The 19236-nt window shown below is 37.3% G+C and overlaps 1 protein-coding gene across 1 annotated transcript in view; it reads right to left on the reverse strand.

Annotated features, from left to right (window-relative positions):
• The window catches only part of MED13 (mediator complex subunit 13), a 54995-nt gene extending 35769 nt beyond the window's left edge, over positions 1-19226 (reverse strand). The window contains exons 1-3 of the mRNA XM_009578782.1: positions 19161-19226; positions 16970-17204; positions 7054-7222 (exon numbers count right to left, since the gene is read on the reverse strand). Coding sequence (XP_009577077.1) covers positions 7054-7222; positions 16970-17204; positions 19161-19226 — 470 coding nt within the window. The remainder of the gene's footprint in view (positions 1-7053; positions 7223-16969; positions 17205-19160) is intronic.
• Positions 19227-19236: the final 10 nt, after the last annotated feature.

Here is a 19236-nt window from a genome sequence, read left to right on the forward strand (position 1 = left end):
ATCATTAACGACTACTGTCAAAAGTCTCTCCAAAATAATTTTTCACATAGCTGAGGATGTTTTGATTTTAGTTAGACCTGTGAGTTAAAAATATTTATTTATTCCATAACCAAGTTACCTGCACTAAAACAAATACAAATGTAGCAAGTGACCTGTATTCCAGAATAAGTCATATTCACCCTAAAGACTTCCACATTTTTAAATTAACTTCATTATTAATGAGCTTAGCTTCATCCCAGTAAAAACAAGGTTGAAACAAAAAACGATTTTATTTTTGTACACTACTAAAACTATAGCATGACATCTTACAAAGCAGCAAAGCTGATTTTTTTCAGAATGCAACTAGAGGTTTATATATACGCACACATGCATAAAAGAGTATGTATTTCTCCAGATAGAACAATTATAAGCAATACTACAAAAAGAGTTTGCTCATGTTCCTGTATTTCAGAACTTACATGAGACTAATAAACCTGTCGTCTTATATTTTAGCATCCTTTAATTACTGAGGATGCAAATTGCAATTATCTGAACTTGAGCTTTCACAATGAAATACACATGTGCTATAAAGAATAAGAATCCAGAACATATTTGGAAAACAGATAATAGCTAGACATTACTCTATTTCAAAGACAGTGTGACAGCTTTCAACGTATTGCTCTTTCCCATTCTGAAACATTTACAAACATCTTGTTAAGATTTTTTTCAAAGTTCAAAATTGAAATCCATTATAAAATTTTCATTTAACAAAATCTGAATTATCTGTATGGTTTTGTTATTATCTTATTGTTCAGTGAACAAAAAGAGCATAGATTTATTGTTGAAAGCTAAAAACCAAGAGCCATATAATTTTTTAATTTTTCCTGATGAACCAACCACCACTGTAACTTAAGCTAAGTAAGAGAAAACTGCTTTGTGATGTAAAGTGCTATATTTGTCTGCTTGTAGTCTCTGTAGCAACTCAATATTCCAAAGAGACAATCATGTGATCAATGCTCTCAGCTCCTGCTGTTTATCCTGCACTGTCCTACTTACAGCAGCTCTCAATTCCAGCTGTCTACAGTAAAAGGAAAAACATCACCTGCTCTCCTGCCGGTACATGATGCCAGAACAGCCTCATTAGAGCTGTTGTAAAAAAATGTTGACATTGTTTGATTTAAAGATTAACATAGGCAGGAAATTTACACTGCAAAAGGAGTTGAGCAGACTTCACAGAAAATATTCCAACAGTATCAAGGAAGAGCCACGTATTTTCAGCTATTAAGGTTTCAAATTAAATATATAGAAATAAACACAAAACCTGTGGCTACATGTTGTTCTTGTATAGTTAACTCCCTCAAGTATGAAAAAATTTTTGAGCTTTAGCATCCAGAAATTTCCTCATTCTGTTCCTTAATAATAATTCACAGCATCATTCTAGAGGGATCAAGAAACAAACTACTCCATTCCTACTGAAAGAGGACCCCAATGAGAAATAGGAAAAATGTAGCCAAACAGGAGGATAAGGCAAAAATGTGGGCTCAGGACCGAAAGCATAGCATTCCCTTTGTCTTAAGGGCAGTGAAGACCAAACAGACAATAGTTGATCTCTTTCAGAGTAACTGCTGTTACATTATCAATATAAACATTTCTGAAGTAGGCAGCAAGACCATTTCCATGGCCCAACTAAAAAAATAAACCCTCCACACTGCAGCCATGGCCATTCAAGACTGCAGATCTGCCAACACACTTGCACCAAACTCAGGAATCACATCCATTGTGGCTAGTTTTACCTCTTCCTCCCAGCAAGATATAGCAGAGAAAAAAAAATCCACACATATTCAGAACTATGATAAGCACACCTTCAAATCAAGGTAACTACAAGTACAAAGGCTCATAACAAAACCAAATTTACATTTAGAATATTTTTCAGCAGTCATTTCCCATGAAATCATATACTTATTATTTACATCAGGTAGATAAAATAGTATTTCCATGAAAAAATAAAAGAACAGTGGGCTGGCATTATAAAATCCTGTACCCAGACTAACATTAAACAGCATTACCTGTGAAACCTGTGCAGCAAGTTTCATTTTGTAAGCTATGATAAGCTTATCACTTATCATTTTCCAAGTGGGTTTTTGTTTTGGGGTGGGTTTTTTGGTTGGTTGGTTGGTTTGGGTGTGTGGTGGGGGTTTTTTGTGGTTTTTTGTGTTTTGTTTTTTAAGTGAACTCGTCAGACACAGTTCTGGTTTGCCACCCACTGAATTGGTTATATTATTTCCTATTTACAAGGCGGGGAGGGGGCAGAAACAACCATACAAGTGATATAGTAGCTTTTAGTATTCTAGAGTTTCAGTTGTCTATCAGATCCTCCCACAAAATCAGGATTACTCAATTATTTGCTTACTGGTATTTCAATTGTGTTAAAGTTTAGCAAGTTGTACTTATTACCAAAACTTCAGGAGATATCCTCCACGTAAGCACTTCTTACTTTTGTTTCATTAGGAGTGTCAGATTTAATCTTCATTAAGGAATTGCATCTAAAATAGTGCTTAATCTGTCAAGTTTCCTAATCATATTTATTCCAGGTAAACACTACTATTTTACATCCAGCTGGCATGAGAAAAAGTCTCATCCAAAGGCTGTTACTTGAGCAGTCTAACCAGAAAAAAATAGACAGACAATTGGATGTAGCAGATCACAATCTCTGTCTCATGTATTTATAGGGTAGATTTTTGAATAAAGCATACACAACCATATTTCTGAACATGGCAATAACATCACAATAGGTTGGAAAGGAGAAAAGAGAAAGACATTCCTATCTGCCAAACTTTGCAATTCAATATGTAGTGATTTAAACCACACTATTGAGCTTCTGTAATCTACCTTGCTTTAAGTGATTGAAAAAGGTTGTGACAAATACTGAGGCAATGATTTTTTTTTCCTGTTTGGTTACAACTAAGACCATTAGCAAAACTTGCCCTTTAGTCTTTTATTTTACTGCTGTTCTCCTGCTGACCCCCATCACCCATTCCTGAAACTGAAAATTGCTTACTTACAAATGAGCAACAACAAAAAACCCACTACACACACTTTAGGGAGTTAGCTACTTCATTCCTGCCCTATCTATAAACAGAATGGAACTAGCATACTTGAAAACCTCAGACAGTTTCCTCAGGCATGATAATCGTGACTTGTTCTAACAGATCAAATTTCACCAAATACATGACTGTCTCACTTTTCTCAATGCTGGTTTTAGACTGGGGAGACGTAGGGGGAGGGAGGGAGGGAGGGATCACGGTTATTACCTTGCAGCCTTGTCAACATGCAGCATGTGGCTGCACAATGCAAATATCTGAGGTTTTTACTTTTTCCATAGCAAAATTTTTAAGAGATGTTAAACAATAACATGAGGTTAGTTTAATAAGTTTGTTTGTTTGTTTTAGGAGTCACATCATAAAACATATTGAACAGTGAACACTTTAAACCGTCTAATTCTTATTTTCTTCGTCATCTACTCACATGCCACAGTGGCATCAGTTTAGGAACATTAAGGACTGTTCTCTTAAAATTAAAATGTATGCAACACACTCATGAAATCGACTTTTTTTTTTTAATATAACTTTATACAAGGAGGAAAAGTAACAGAGCAACAGACAGGAAGCCATGGCTGCCTGAGTATCTGTCATCACAGCCAAACATGTATTAGAAATCACAGCCTTACGTCTGTTGCACTACCACATACATACAAAAAGTGCAACACGACTGACTTTTTTTGTTGGGAGACGAGATAACAGAAAATCTCACACACTCTGGAACCACATGCTTTCAAACAGAACTCAGAAAAAAACAGATGGGATCAGCTTCAAATGAAAGAAATAGCTCTTATCCGTGCATCCTTCAAAGAGAAAGAAAGTGAAAAAGTGGGACTGAAGTCCTGCACATTGCTCAACCATAGCTCCAGAAACCACGTTAAGATGTTACCTCCACCATCAAGAGCATTGACTACTCAAAAAGTCTCTAATCAAAGTCTTTGAAACTAAAGATTGCCAGCAAGAACAACCAACCTTATTGAAATCTGTAGTTATAATACACAGAGAACAAGTCTATATAGCGGCCAGCCAAGCCCGAAAGCGCAGGGTAGTATAAACTATGATCTGAAGCAGACTGGTAGCAGACTTCATACCCTCAGTATACTAAATGCCTTTAAATTATAGAGGCACATGAATTCTATCTCAGGGTTTCTGAATGTTAATGCAAAGAACAGCCCCAAAGAAAGCAAAGCATACATAACAGTATGGGATGGAAGTAGGCACTAAAGATAACAGCAACAAGATGAAGCAAGACAACACTCAGGCAGGAATACCAGAGAGTGGGGCAAAACCTTCCTATTTTTGGGTACACACAGTTTCTTCCTGTACTTCTCCCACTATTCAATGTTTTCTAAGAAGGAAAGGATGAATAAAAATATACCAACACCATCACAGGTAACTTTTTTCTTCCTTAAGAAGGAGATATACATTTAATCCACACAAGCAATATAGAGAAGCAATTACAACCTTCCTGAACAGAAAAGGCTTTATTCCCTATGACAGATGCAATACCTGCCACATTCATCTGTGGCCACTTCTACATAGGAAAAGCACTACTTTTTGGAGATATAGAGATAGATATATTTCTAACAGAGGAAGAAACAGAAAGTCTTCTGAAAAAGACTCTGTTCTTCCTACATCAAGAAGCTAGTACGACACGCTTTTGAGATTAGCGTTATGAATATCACTATTCCTGTTACTTGAAAGATGGTGAAAGTGCCCAAAAGACAAAAATAGAGCTTCAAAATTGTTCTGATTCTTAAGATATGTGCATCCATAACCATGAAGAGAAGAATGGCTTTGAAGAGGGGTTTGTGTGGTGGTGGTTTGTTTTGGTTTTTAATTAAGTCAGCCACACCTACAAAAAAAGATAAACTTAGTATAGGTCTTGCTGATTAAATGGATCCTGAGGAAGGAAAAATACGCAACAGTTGTCCAGAACTAAGAAAAAACTAAACCTTAATACCAGTTGTCTGGTAAGAAACATATTAGCACCCTGGGTGCAACATTCAACGCATTTTCTAGGCAGGCTGCAAGTCCTTTTATGCTGAGTTAGGACCTCATGCTTTGCTGCAGTGTCATGCTTCATATTTGACAAGAAAGAAGTGTCCCTTTTGACCAGAAGAGTATTCCAATTTATACAAGAGACCAAAATCCACTCAAACCATTCCACTTGACATTTCCTCCTCAATTACAGTATAACACACTTTCTAGCTACAAAAGTGGTATCACAAAGCACCTATTTCAATCATCGGGGTTTCTCCCACAGGAAATTGCTGGGAGCAGCAGAGGCCTGAACTGATACCTCCGAGCAGCTTAACTTTCCAGAGAGTATAGATTATCCAAATTACAGATATTCCTAGAAGGGATGAGCCAAATATGCCAAGAGTATGCGCATCTGTTAACCACTCCCCTCACTTCATTTCATAAAAGCCAGTACTCAGAATATTACATGGTATTGAGATATCTGGTATGAAACGTTGAGATTTCTCTACAAAGAAACTGTTTTACACAGATCTGTGTAAATCTACATATTTTTCCAGTAGTTCTGGACTACTTACGATGAAGTTGTTGTGTGGGTAAGCACACAATTCCTTCAGTTATTTTTATCAAGCATGCTGACCTTCTGACCTTCTTAAAAAAAGAATCAGTCTCCAAATTAAACAAGCACTGCTATTTTATTTTAAAAGCTTTCATCAGCTTTTCCAGCTGCTGTAGAGAGCTTTATAGAATTACTGTAAGAGATGCCATGACATAACTAATGCTAGTTTCAAATGGCAATTTGGAAAACCAGTTCCTCAAATGAGGAAAGCTCAGACTGTGCCAAGACAATATTGGCCTAAATAGTTAAAAGTAAATTCTTTACTATTGATTTATAGCAACAACACACAGAAGAAATGGATGGACAAGGACACCCCAGAGAGGAAACATTTTCCCTGACCAGGGTGGAGAAAGAGATGCCTAGAACTAAAGGACAAGTTTATACATAAATTAAAAGCAGCAGTTCACAACTACTAATAGAAACACACACAAACATGTGCTTCTGCTTCTTTTGCTCCAAAACAGCTCTAATTTTCTTTCAAGTTTAAATTTATTGCAGAAGATGCCAACAATGGCCAACTCCACACCCAAAAAGCAAAGCCACTGATCTCAAAATTTCCTGCATGCAAGATTTAACACATACATATACACATGCACACACACACACAAAAAAAACCCCATCACACAAAAAAACCCATCTTCTAAGCTTTAAATTACTTTGGATTTTAAAAGCTGATTTGGGAACAGCGATTAAACTTGTTCCAGCTAACCTAGTTTTTATTCATTTCATTATTTATTGCTAGGCAACATAGACCGTGTCAAACCACGTTAGAACCATGAGAAGAAGTCCTTCCAATTTAGATCAAAAATTCTCTTCTCGCCCTCCTCCCCCTCAGTGTGGAGGCCACATGTATTCTTTTAACACCAGCGTTCCCAGACACAACCTTCTTTCTGACCAGGAGCTGACATTTCAAACTCTCTTCTCAGCATCTCCCATAAGATGCAATTTATCCAAACCCCATGTGGTGCCTGTAAATAGCTCTCGAGATCCCGCTTGCTCAAAGAATGAGTCTGTCTTAGTATTTACATGCAGAATTAGTCCCAGTCACTATACTGGCAAGTCCAGAGCAGGTATCTTTTCACACAAGTATCCTTTTCTTCGTTTCTAGAAGACTCTAGCTTCTTTTCCAACATCCCTATTATCCGTGGTCTGTATATGAGTACCAGTAGAGAAGAGACTGCCTACTACCTTTAGTATTACATCCTTTCATCATAAGGAAGTTTTGAAGAACTCCAAAAAGGCAGAAAAACAAGAAAGAGCAGAGATCAGGTTCCCAAATAAACCATAAACAGAGTGCTCTTAATTAAATGTTTCTTCTAGCATGAAGCTTAAATAAACCCTACAACTTCTTTAATAAAGCAAAATAAAACATCCTACCTTTTGTTTATAGGTTTTTCATCTTTCTCATAAGGCTTCACAAACCATTTCCCAATGCGTACAAAATTCCGATTCATTAAACACCTCTCCAACAGATTGTGAACAGCTTTGAAAAGTAGAGTGCGACATTCGTAAGAAAGTCCATTCTCCCAAACACCATCTTCCTCTTCTATAAGGCAAAGGGAAAAAATAAATTAGCATTGAATTCCATCCTACGATTTCATGCACATATCACAATATCCTTTTCTCTCCCACTTTTAAGACATTCACAGTATAACATGCAACCAAAAAAAGCCTGTAACATTCAGATAATAATTCTACTCACATTATAATAGTATAACCGCCAAAAGTAACTAGCTATAAAAATATCTCATCTCCCACAAGAAAAAAAAAAAAAAAAGATTCAACAGCTATTTGTACACAAAAAGAAACAACTAGCACCAGTACCTTATATATTTCAGCCTGCAACATCACTGTATACCGGTCTGTCTGCAAGGTGGCTCACGTTTTGGGTAGTCTGAATTACTTATCCTGAAGAGTTAGCTGACAATTATGCTTAAAAATAAATTGCCCAAAGCCAAACTTTTAATATATCCTAGTGTCTTCAGCTACTGAGGAAAGCTGGGCACACATATCATTGATCAACTGACCCTCAATGTTGATCAACTTGCTAGAGGAGGAGGGGGGGGGGGAATACCCAGATTCAGAAAACTGGTAAAAGCAACGTGATTCTCCTCAGAAGACTCCCACAACTGCATATTTTCTTTTTCATTCAAAATGAAAAAGAAAGATATTTAAGCAGGCTAGTCCTGCTTTCTGATCTACACATAGAACAGAAGAGGAAAACAGCAAGCAGAAAGACAGAGCCCAGTTCAAACTGGGATTCTGAAACGAAACACACAGATCTTACGTGCCCTACAAATCAAACACAGTTTGGAATCCAACTTACACAAGCCAAGTTGATTTGCCAAATTGGAAAGCAAGATTCATTACAAGAAGCCGTAATCTCTTCAACCACTCTGGCGCATAACGAGTGTTTGAACATAGTTTACGGGCCCTAGAAGTATACATACTGCTCCAAAGAATTACAATGGCATTACAATTACATTACACAAATAAAATGAGGGACATTTGAAAGTTCCTGTAGTATCTCTCAGAATATATGTGATATCATTCATTCCCTGCAACACACTAATATGGAGGATAATATAAGAAAATTCGAGATCCTGTCCTTAAATTACTGGCAATCAGGTCTTATCTTTATGGCTACAATTCCTTGTATATCATGTTTTACATATATCCCTAAGGATCTGCTACTGGTCTCCTTGGACTAACCTAGCATAGTTATTCTTGTAACGCCATTGCTTTTACACTCCAGGTAGCAGCAGAGACTAGAAGATTGTCTGACATAGATAAGGAGACATATTTTTACTTCAGTCTCTGGATAGTCATGGAATAATTTAGGTTGAAAGGGACCTGTGGAGGTCATCCGCTCCAACCCCCACTCAGAGTTCGAAGTTAGAACAGGTTGCTGGTATCTCACATTCATTGCCCCTCATGCCTTCTCTGCACACCACCAAGAAGCGAGGCTTGGGTTCAGGTTTAGTTCTGTACAACAGGTCTTACAACAGCGACCTGTCCACTTCTCCTTCACAGAGAGATTGCTCGATGGACAGAAAACCTCAGTAATACAACCAAGTCCTTACATTTTAAATCCCCCTTTGAAATAAGCCCCTTCACCTTTATCTGGAAGCCACTTACAAGCTTAAAAGGTTGCAATAGTATTAACTAAAGTCTCAATATTCTTAAATTAAAGAGCATGTAGAAAACCAGATACCTAAGAGTTTTATTTAGGAAAAAAACCTTACAGACTATTACAATAAACAAGCTGACAGAGAAAGAAATTTCAAGATACTATTGCAACCAGAAGGTGGCGGCCATATTTGTATATTGCTAGATTCCACACAAATGAAAGTACATTTCCACTTAAGATCAGTATTGTGAGTTAAAGAAAATTACTCCCAGTATCCTTCTCTGAGGGACAGAAGAAGAGTAAACAGACCTCCCCCCTAATTTATAAACGAAGAGGTGGACACCATTACAGATGAATCATTACATGAAATAATTTTCCGGTATAGACAAGGAAAAGCAAGGAACCGTACTTCCTAAATAAGAGACATCACCATGAGTTTCCCACCCCATCACCCTATTCCAACTTTGAAGTTCAGCAAAAACTTGTTTTTAAAAACCATAAAGCTAAAAGATAATACAGTAAGTCAACTAAAGAAACATCATATAAGTTTGTAACAAAAAGCAACAAAGGTCCAAAGTCAAAGGGTATAAAATGTTTGTGCCAAGAGGACATATTTCTCCCCAGCTCAGAGATTTGTGGACGTACACAAATGAGCAGCTCTATCCTACCAGCAGCTCTGCTGTTCAGCACATGCTGCTCAACTGGTGGCAAACAAGCAGCTCAATAGAGCAAACATTAACTACAAAGCTTAATGATATTGGACTTTAACTGCACAATAAACTCCACACCATTTCAAAGGTTAAATAGTTGGTTTCTATGTGGCTCTTGTAATTTAAAAAAAAAAAAAAAAAAATCATTCTAAGAACATCCCCTGCATCAATTACCTATTATAAGAGGAAATAGAAAGAGCTATGTCCAACCTTTATGCCTAATTTTGTTTTGACATATTAGTGTATCAGTGAGAACAGAGATGCTGAAATAGCAAAGATACTGAAGCGTAATTCAAAGCTTGTATTTTGACGATCATACTATGGACACAAAGGAGAGGTTTCAATTTCCTGAAGACACTACAAAGTGCTAGGTATTTCATGTAACATTAATAGTTGTGCTGACAACCAAGTTATGAACAAAAGTTTACATGCAAGGACTTGCCACAAGTTTGTAATTCTTAACAGCTCTCCTAGCTGTCTTAGTTTATTGGTGAAACAGAGACCTCTTAGATCAGCATATTATATGGAGAAAGTGTAAGGCATTAGATGGAAATTACAATTAAAACTCTAATATTTAAAAAGACAGCATGCTGTAAGCATGCCTACCGATCAGGAAGAACGTCTGGTACCCAAAATAAGACCACCTGTTCAAACTGAAATGCATCTTGCTATAGAAAGGGAAGGTTAAATAAGATGACAGTTAAAGATACCCTCATTTCAGAACATTATTCAAATTCATGCAAAAAAATAGCAGTAAGTGTTCTGTGTCTTTTTGAAGTCTATTTAGTCATTCCCCCCCTCCCCCTTTTTTTAGAGTGGCGGATGGAAGGAGAGAAATATGACATCTGCTCACATCTCCCAGCTATTTTTCTTCTTCATTCAAATTGTTGTTTCTCAACATGAGAAAAATCCTCCTACTTAACAGAAATTGTACAAAGTAAACCATTTCTAAAGAAAGACGGAGAGAAGACGCACTTTTGTCTTCTAATCTTTCTTAAACACAGTAACTTCAAATGTTCAATCTGATAGTGATAATAAACCAAAATAAGTTGCTGACTCATTTTAAGAAGGTGTTAAGCCACAATTTCACTTCAGACGAGTGTTATCCACAAAAGTGCTCTGGCAACATGAGGGTTACAAATATTTTGGTTTTGATTAGTCCTCTTAGCTGTCCAAACCACTCAACTCCTCTGTGACATACTTTTATGTCAATCCATTAGACAAATATATATACATATCATCCCACAATAACTAATTTCGTTCCCTTCCTCTTTACACCACATATTAAGCAAAGACTTTCCCTTAAACGAAGCTAAAAATTATCAGGAAATGAATAATTAATGAAAACAATGTCCAGGAAAAAGCAATTTTCATCCTACATAGAAATAGCAAACTTTTATCAGTTAACACCTCCTTGATACTACCACTGCCCAATTTTAATTACACAGTTGTAGGAGGCTATTTGCTTTCAGTACTTTTATGTTCTACTTTACATTCTTCATACAGTTCACCTGAAACAGTAAAGTTCATTTTTACTGATTATTAAATTATTGTTATAAGTTATTATAAATTATTAAATTTATTAACCAAAGATTGCTAACAAATACACAGATCTTTGCTTAATGTTATGTTTTTTGCAAGAATACCATTTTTGAATTTCTTGAGTTGTACTGCAACAGATAAATATACAGTATTAAAACTGACATTTCCAAGTAGACTTTTAAAGAATGTGGACTTTCCGCCTTCTTCCTTTTAACATATAGCTGGACACATCAGCAAAACACCAGTAAGCATCAACTCTTGAAAAGGCTGAATATGTTTACCATACCATTACAAAAATCTTCCTAATGCTCAGTGACCCTCTAAAATAAACTATGCAAAGAAACAAACGACAGTCAAGCCTCCACTTTGGACTACAGTTCTTCCCGCCCCCCCAACTCCCCAATTACTTCAATTACACAGAAGAAAAATCTATTCCTTAGTATCATGACCAAGGCGCATCTTTTAGCAGCATTACTTACCTTCATAGGCTTCCTTTCTGTCATCATTTGACAGCATGCCAGTATAGAAATAGACTGATGCAAAACTGATTTATACAATCAAACTCCCTATATAAGCTTCAGATTACAAGGGAAGTATAATAAGCAAAGTAGCGTGAAATTGCTGCTGTATGCAGTATTATAATAATATGACAGAAACACTTCAAGTAAAGTTTTCTATTTAAAAAACAGTTTTTTAAATTCAAATACTTCAACATTAAATAAAATTGCTCAAAGCAAGAATTACCCAGTTAACCTACTGAAAAATAATTTTGGGGGCCTATATCCCTCATGAAGTAAGTGAGAAGCAACAGATTTTGTGTGAAAAAAGGGACTGACTACAATTCAAAAATACCAACTTAAGAATCCAAGTAAGACAAGTTAGTTTCTAGCAGTGTTGTATTTGTTATCTACATTCACTGAAAAGAGTCTAGATATAACACTCCAGATATCCAAAATAGTTGGAAAATTTCATCAATTGAGAAGCAAGCCAAACATGACCTACTGTCCAAAAATACCATACTCAAAATATTGAGCACCAATACAAGTTAGTTTTTGTTGTGCTAGTCCTTTACCAGCATCACATATAGAGGTTTTATGCTTTCTCTACCCAGCAGAGTATTTTTCTAAATATTAAAAATATAAAAGTATGACCTTTTTGCAAGTGTGTAGCTATGCTTGTTTATAAGGATAACAAGGTAGCAGCTTTCCTTCACAATTTCTTGGGTGTAAGTTTGGCTGGTCTGATCTGCATGGCCACAAGAAAAGAAAAGCTGAAAAACTTCCTAGCTAAATGTTCCAATATCCTCCTCCATACTGTCTTTGAGTAAGTCCATATGCAGATATATTTTACTTATATTATTAAATCTTACCCTTAGTCATTGCTCTTATTTATACAGCTATATTATGCATGTGACATTGTACGTATAACCAACATAATATGATTCAAAATCCTCATTTACTGTGACAAAGTATTTTTCACCTTACTCCACAGGTATTTCACATGCATGTGGGTCAGGAGGAAAGCAAAAAGGGAAAACAGCTAAACATCATCTTCGAGCTGGTGCTCACACCAAATCACAGAAGTTTTAAAAAGACTGCTTCAGTAGTTTTTGCATAATGCTTATCAGCAGTTTTGCTTAAGCGGACACATCTCTAACATGGAGGACTGAAGAAATGCTAAAGCATCGATGCACTACACAGTAAAGAATGTTCGTAGTGCCTTCGTATCACATACACAGGAACATACATATCCACCACAGACAAGTTGCTTAAGCTCACTGTACTGACATTAGGTGCAAAATTTTAGGAAAGCATCCTTTTTTTTTGTAGCAGTTAAATAGTCTTAGGAAGCAAATGGTATTTAAAAAAAAAAAAAAGCAAGCCACTAGCTGAACTGTTTTCAAAGCTCACTTTGCCAACTACTTGCAACTGGCAGGCTTTTTTGCAGAACCCTCAGTATAACTGGCTTACACTCTGGTTTCCATTATTAAAGTAATGGTTTCCAGTATTAAAAGTAATGAGACACTCAGTGCTGATATCAGCACAAACCAACCAATTCACAGATTTGTTTGGAGACAAGGATTTGATCTATAATGCACATATATTGAGAACTACACAACACATAGAAGTTTGCTGCCATGACTGTTGTTGTTTTTACCATACGGTATCAACAGACAGGCATCAGTATACAGACCTTTCTCCTTTAAAGCTCTCCTACAAGCCCAGCAAGGAGCTAAGACTAGCATTACTTTTATACATTTACCCTCGCAGAAGCATGAGGAAGACTGTTCAGCAAACAAAACCTGATTAACTTGATATATGACAGGTACAAGGAAAACCCTTTAATTTTTAAAGTAAATTAACAAGATTTAATAGACACCAGAACAAAAAAGATGCATCTTGTAGCTTACCATTTAAAAGATGCAATTTGAAGGTCAAAGGTATATAGAAACATTCCCCATCCAAGCATTAATCAAATTGTAACCATTTCCTTGGATCTTGTATATAATTCATACCCAACTGTTTCTCAGGTTTGAAACCATCTACTGCGAATTTAAAAAAATCCAAGTGTATAGGTAACCACTTAAAACATGAAAGAACCTATCTGATAAAATAACTGATGATCAGACCAGCAAGAGACCATTGCCTTCTGAAATTTGAAGGTATGTCCTACTTTAAAGTTTGAGTTGCAGGAATTACTATAATCAAGCCTCACTGTCACAACAAAAACATAACCTTTGAGGTTGTTAGAGGATAAAATGACATTTCACTAACTTCTGTCTGCCTCTAACTATGTCGGGGTAGAAACAGACTTATGTTTTTTTTGGTATTACATACAGTAAGTAGCTTCCTAGAGAAGGAAAACAAAAATGATCGAGTGAAGTCAATATTACTGATCAATCAGCATCTCTGAACAAGTCTCCTTTTGACATGCCCCCAGGCAACAACAAACCCTGACCATCAACAAGACAGTTATCCAAGGCTTTATACGAGAATTCGGATATAGCCAGTAGCAGGCATTCAAACATATCTCCAGGGCAAAGAATGAACTTCTAGAATGTACAGGCTGAAGAGAGGGGGAGGTATAATTTTTTTTTTTAATCTGATATGCATAGATGTGCACCCACAAAACTGTATCTTCCCTCTTGGAGTGATCTTGGGAAGGCACTCTGTAGGGGACAAGAGGATTCTTGAAGGCTGCCATATTTCAAATCCCCAAGGGTTGATAACCAAGATGTGTTCCAGACACTGAATGTCCATTGTTTGTTGAAACTACAAATCACCAAAAAAGTCAAAAACTGTCAAAATACTGACCTCTCCTTAACAGGCATAGTTTCACACCAAAGGAAGCCAAAATCAAAAATTATTAACATTGCCCTGGCATATTTCTAACTACAGCTCATTCAAGGCCTACTTCCCCAAGAGAAGTCTGTCCATAGGCAATAAGGACATGCGAGCAGCAACAGACTGCTCTTAGCCCCTCTCTTCCTCCCTCGCCCCATTCTTCAGGACAATTTTTCACCTACCAAGTAGAAAAGTTCTAAATGAGGCAGCACCTTAACCTTCAGCAGCAAACAATTTCCAATCAATTTTGCAGGTAACAAGCCTCTGCTAGGAAGTAATTTATCTTTCCCATTGAAAATGTAACAAGCAATCATTGGGAGAACAGGGCAATGTGAATTACTAGGAGAAATTGTCCACCAATAAAAAAAAAAAAAAATCCATTAGGTCTATGACAAAGGTCAGATAACATTGTTTGGGTTCAGCCATAATTCTTTCTTGTATGAGGTTCACATTAAGATTTTGTGTAATGGGTAAGAGAAAAAGTGCAGGTGCAGGCACTCCTCAGCCATCTCCTCCACAATCTAGCTGATTAATATCTTTATCAACTTCTGGTCAGAAGAGCCAAGCAGACTAACACAGCCTAAGAGGTTATAATGTCTCCTTTTAATTAAAAGGAGACAAAAACATGCCTGCAAAAAACAAGATGTCAGATACATCTACACGTAGACAGAGGTAACAGTCTCATGAGTGATAAGCATTTATGTAGAAAAATATCTAACAGCAAGACATGTGGAATAGCTCTACTGAAGCGCAGATATCCACAGGTGATCTGAACAAAGAAAACACCCAAAACAATTGCAAAGACATGGCTGGGAGACTCTAATCCTCCACTATCTCTCCCTTATACCCTAAGAGAGGTTAAGAGTTGATAAGTACCTAGGATGATACATGCTTATCTTCCTGCGCAAAAGCGTAATTCCGTAAAAGCATAAATACACGCCGATCTAAAAGTTCAGCTACAAAACACCGCTATTTTCAAAAGGTACCTCTACGCTGTATCACTAGTAGATAGATTCAAGAGAGAATGCAAAGAAAGTTGCTCAAACAAGTGATTTTGATGTCCAGGTAGTGCAGAAATGCACTCCCCAAATGGCTTAACTTTCATTTGATCTTCCACTCAAAAAAATAATGTAACATACTTGTCTCAATTTAATCCCAGCAGCAACAGCATACAAAATTTATATAGATACTTCTGCACAAGTGTTGGTCTCTGCTCAGGGCAGGCCCAGGCCAAAAACAGCATTTAGTCTAAGTTACATCTCAGTCATACAAAGGATGTTCCCTGCAGGTCAAGACTGAGGTTATTCACAGGGCAAAATAAGGAAGCCTTAAATGCACTAAAATATCAAGCAACCTACAATGAAAGTGCCATTTAAGATGCAAAATTTCTAGTTCCAGGACAGACGGGAATACGAGCAACATCCCAATCTTTGAAGTCAATTATTCAAAGAAATAAACACCATTTTAGTGCATCAATTGTCTTTCAGATCATATTATTTTTGTATGAAAATTCCACACGTTATTAAATTGTTTCAACCAACTTCCTCAGTGGCACTTCAAACTCATATTTGTTCTTCAGTTTATCCACAGACACAGACAGCATTAACAATTTCTGGTTACCAGGTCACCAAACTTTGGTCTCATTTTACACTTCAGTAATCTGAATACTGTACGTTATTTGAAAGGAAATTGGAGTGATACGACTTTTTTTTTCCCCTAGAATTAATGTAGTATCACCACTAGACTTACACAGATAGTTTAAAAACCTAACTTCGTCACCTTACTGATACACAACTGGAAAGCCATCTACTTTGGGAATTGAGATCAACAAGTAAATGTTTTCAAAACAAGGTGCCAAATTTGAAGTACAACATTATTGAGAAATACAAATACTGTCAGTCTTTCAAAAGTCTAAGTTTGAAAGCAGGTACAGGTTCAGAGCACTGGGAAAGGGGGCAAGAGAAATCATAAAAATACAAGGTTTAGAGATTCTTACACGAAAACAGCAAGCTAGTTTCAGATGCCTTCTTTTGAAGGCTTCTCACCGATGATTTTACTTCCAATCAAAACAACTCCATGCAGTTCAAGAGTTGCCCAGATCTCTACAATTCTTATTACATAATAAAATAGGGTTTACTATTTGAATTGGAAAGTTCTAATTGCCCAACAAAAGGGATCTCATCAAAACATGTTTAAGACATCACTTCTGAATCACAGGCACAGCTTTAGACACAGCTTTCTTGTGAAGAAGCTGCCAAAATTCATAGGCTTGGTTTTTTCAAAAGAAACAACTGGGGAGCAAAAACTTATTTCTTGAAAATCTAGCAGTCCAAGACAACCTAAACACAGACAGTTGCTGTTTGATCACTGCGCTGACGTAATAATTTGGCTTTTCCGAGAGCCCTTTCCACTACCTCCATGAACAAAAGGTTTAGAGTGTAGCAATAATTTTATCTTATCTATAGACAACAGTTCATCTAGCACAGATTTTCTAAGGGCTGGCAGAAGACAGCCCTGAGTAACAGCATCCTTTCACTGACCAAAAGAAGGTATTAATTTCCTCCTACCTGAGAGATCATGATGAATAAGGTCAGCAAAGTTGGGGTCATCACCCCACCAAAATATCCATAGCTCCCTGCGTCCAGGTCTCTGGTCTCGGCGCCAAACACTGAGTACGTCCGCCTTCAGACAGCGACTGAAACTGCTCAAAATAGGGTCCTCTTCCGTGACCGGAAAGAGAATTGGGGCAGATGTTGGACCCTGCCATACATATCGCTTCCATTTAATCCCAGTTAGATCAGCCTAAGAGAAGGAAAAGAACAACTGTCAGACACTGGGGTAGGTACAGCCCCAACAGAAACATCCTGCTATATCAAGATGATGGCACGGGAAGAGGCAGGTGGAAGGAAGAAAGGAAGGATTAATCCAACAAAATTTAACAGAAACCATACTTCTGAATTTTGTGTACCTTAGAAGATAAACTGGAAATAATCAGGCACCCTGTTTTAAAGTCTCCTTTAATAACTGTAGCAAAGCAAGAGCTGTTCATTTTCACTGCAGCTTTAGGATTACAGAGAGAAAGGTCAGATTTGATTTAAAACAAAAAAAGTGGAAGACAAGTGAATAATGTAATTATTTGCAGACTGCAACTGTCCAATCTACTAAACACTTGCCTTAGCAAAGAACATCTTTCTTTTTGCTTACTTATGCATACACTACCTTTTCAATCCAGGATTACTCTAAGGAAATAGGTAATATAGTAAATCTAACTCAAGCATACATTCTTCCAGTCATCTATTACTTTGGAAAATTTCACAAGTTTCTCCATTGTAAAAAAATTCTCTACATCTCACACAGGAAGCCTCTCAAGTACACTTATTTTACTAAAAGCTATCACACTTTTCATTTCTCACACCACATTTTAAAAATTTAAATCCTGTTTTTATCATTAAATTACACATCAGACTGGTGTCTACATTGATTATGATCCACTAAATCCCCTTCTAGGCAAAAATTCATTTAACTTTATAAAGTAGAAGAGTTACTACTATATGTAATGGGAAATAGACAATTCCTGGATTATCTACAATGCAATACCATACCAAGTTTTAGCACTAAGTTTTTTCACATGAGGACAGGCACCTTAAGGCACGTAGGGGAGGCATTGCCCCTGGGTTCTCTTTGAAAAGGCAGAACAAGGTAGGCTGGCATTTGCTAAGAAGTCACTAATTTTTTTCTTCCCAATAGGACAACACACAAAAGATCACTGCAACATTTAAACCTAACATGGCAGCCTTCCTACCTTCAGAAGGATAAGCAATTTAGACGAAAGGTAGGGAGTCTGCAACAGTTGATACTTCAGAAAGACTTTAAGATTTAAAAATGCACTATTAATATGGAGCTACAGGCCAGATGCAGGCTGCAGACACGTTCAGGCTGTCCAGATTCCCCTCCATCCAAAAAATATTAGTACCACAGGTTGGCACAGGTTTTTACTTATAACAATCTCTAGGATAATAAATATCAAGCAGTCAGCTAAGATTAGCTAATTTGCATTAAAAAGCAGATGAAACAGCTCGGCACAGCCACCAAGAACTGCATCACAGTCCAGTTAAATCAAATTTACTTTGGGAGCTACCAAAATCAACACTTTGAACGATTTCATACTTGGGTTTAAAAAGACTACAAAATGGTGCACAACAAAACATAAGATACCACCGCTTCACAGGGAGTGCATCACCAAAAGCAGACCTCCAGAATAAAAACAAGCACTAAAAGAGATCACTTTAAAAGCAAGGAAGAAGAGAGGTTTTGGCTGAGATCTGTCTGGGATGTCACGAGTGGGGAGAGAAAAGAGAAAGTTCCCCGAGATGTGGGGCTGAAAGAAGAAGGAGCAGCAGATCTCCTTACCTCCTGCGAGAAATATCACGTTCAGCAGCAGAGATAGGAAGATACGGAGAAAGGAGGAAAAGTTGCAGGCAAGGAAAGCGAAGGAAAAGGCGAGTTGCAGAGAAGATACTATCCAGGAAGAAAGCGGAGGGAGGGGCAAGGCTAGACAGACAGCGATGGAGGGGGAACCAGAGGGGCATGGGAGAGTTGGCTGGCTCCAGGCAGGGCCTACTCTGAGGACTCATCCAACAGAAGCTATGCTAAAAATGGCTGCTTTGCTTCCACTACCCCTTCCTCCCCTCCCCCAAACCTCCTCTCTCTTTCACTCTATGTCTACCGTGCGTGTGTGTGCCGGTGGCCGACACTTACCAGGCAGAAGAGGTTGGAATGGCAATCCTCCAGGCTGGCCCCGTTCGGCACGAAGCAGGAACTCATCCTCACAGCC

This window comes from Fulmarus glacialis, unplaced genomic scaffold (genome assembly GCF_000690835.1).
Source record: "Fulmarus glacialis isolate BGI_N327 unplaced genomic scaffold, ASM69083v1 scaffold12065, whole genome shotgun sequence".
In the NCBI taxonomy this organism is placed as follows: Eukaryota; Metazoa; Chordata; class Aves; order Procellariiformes; family Procellariidae; genus Fulmarus; species Fulmarus glacialis.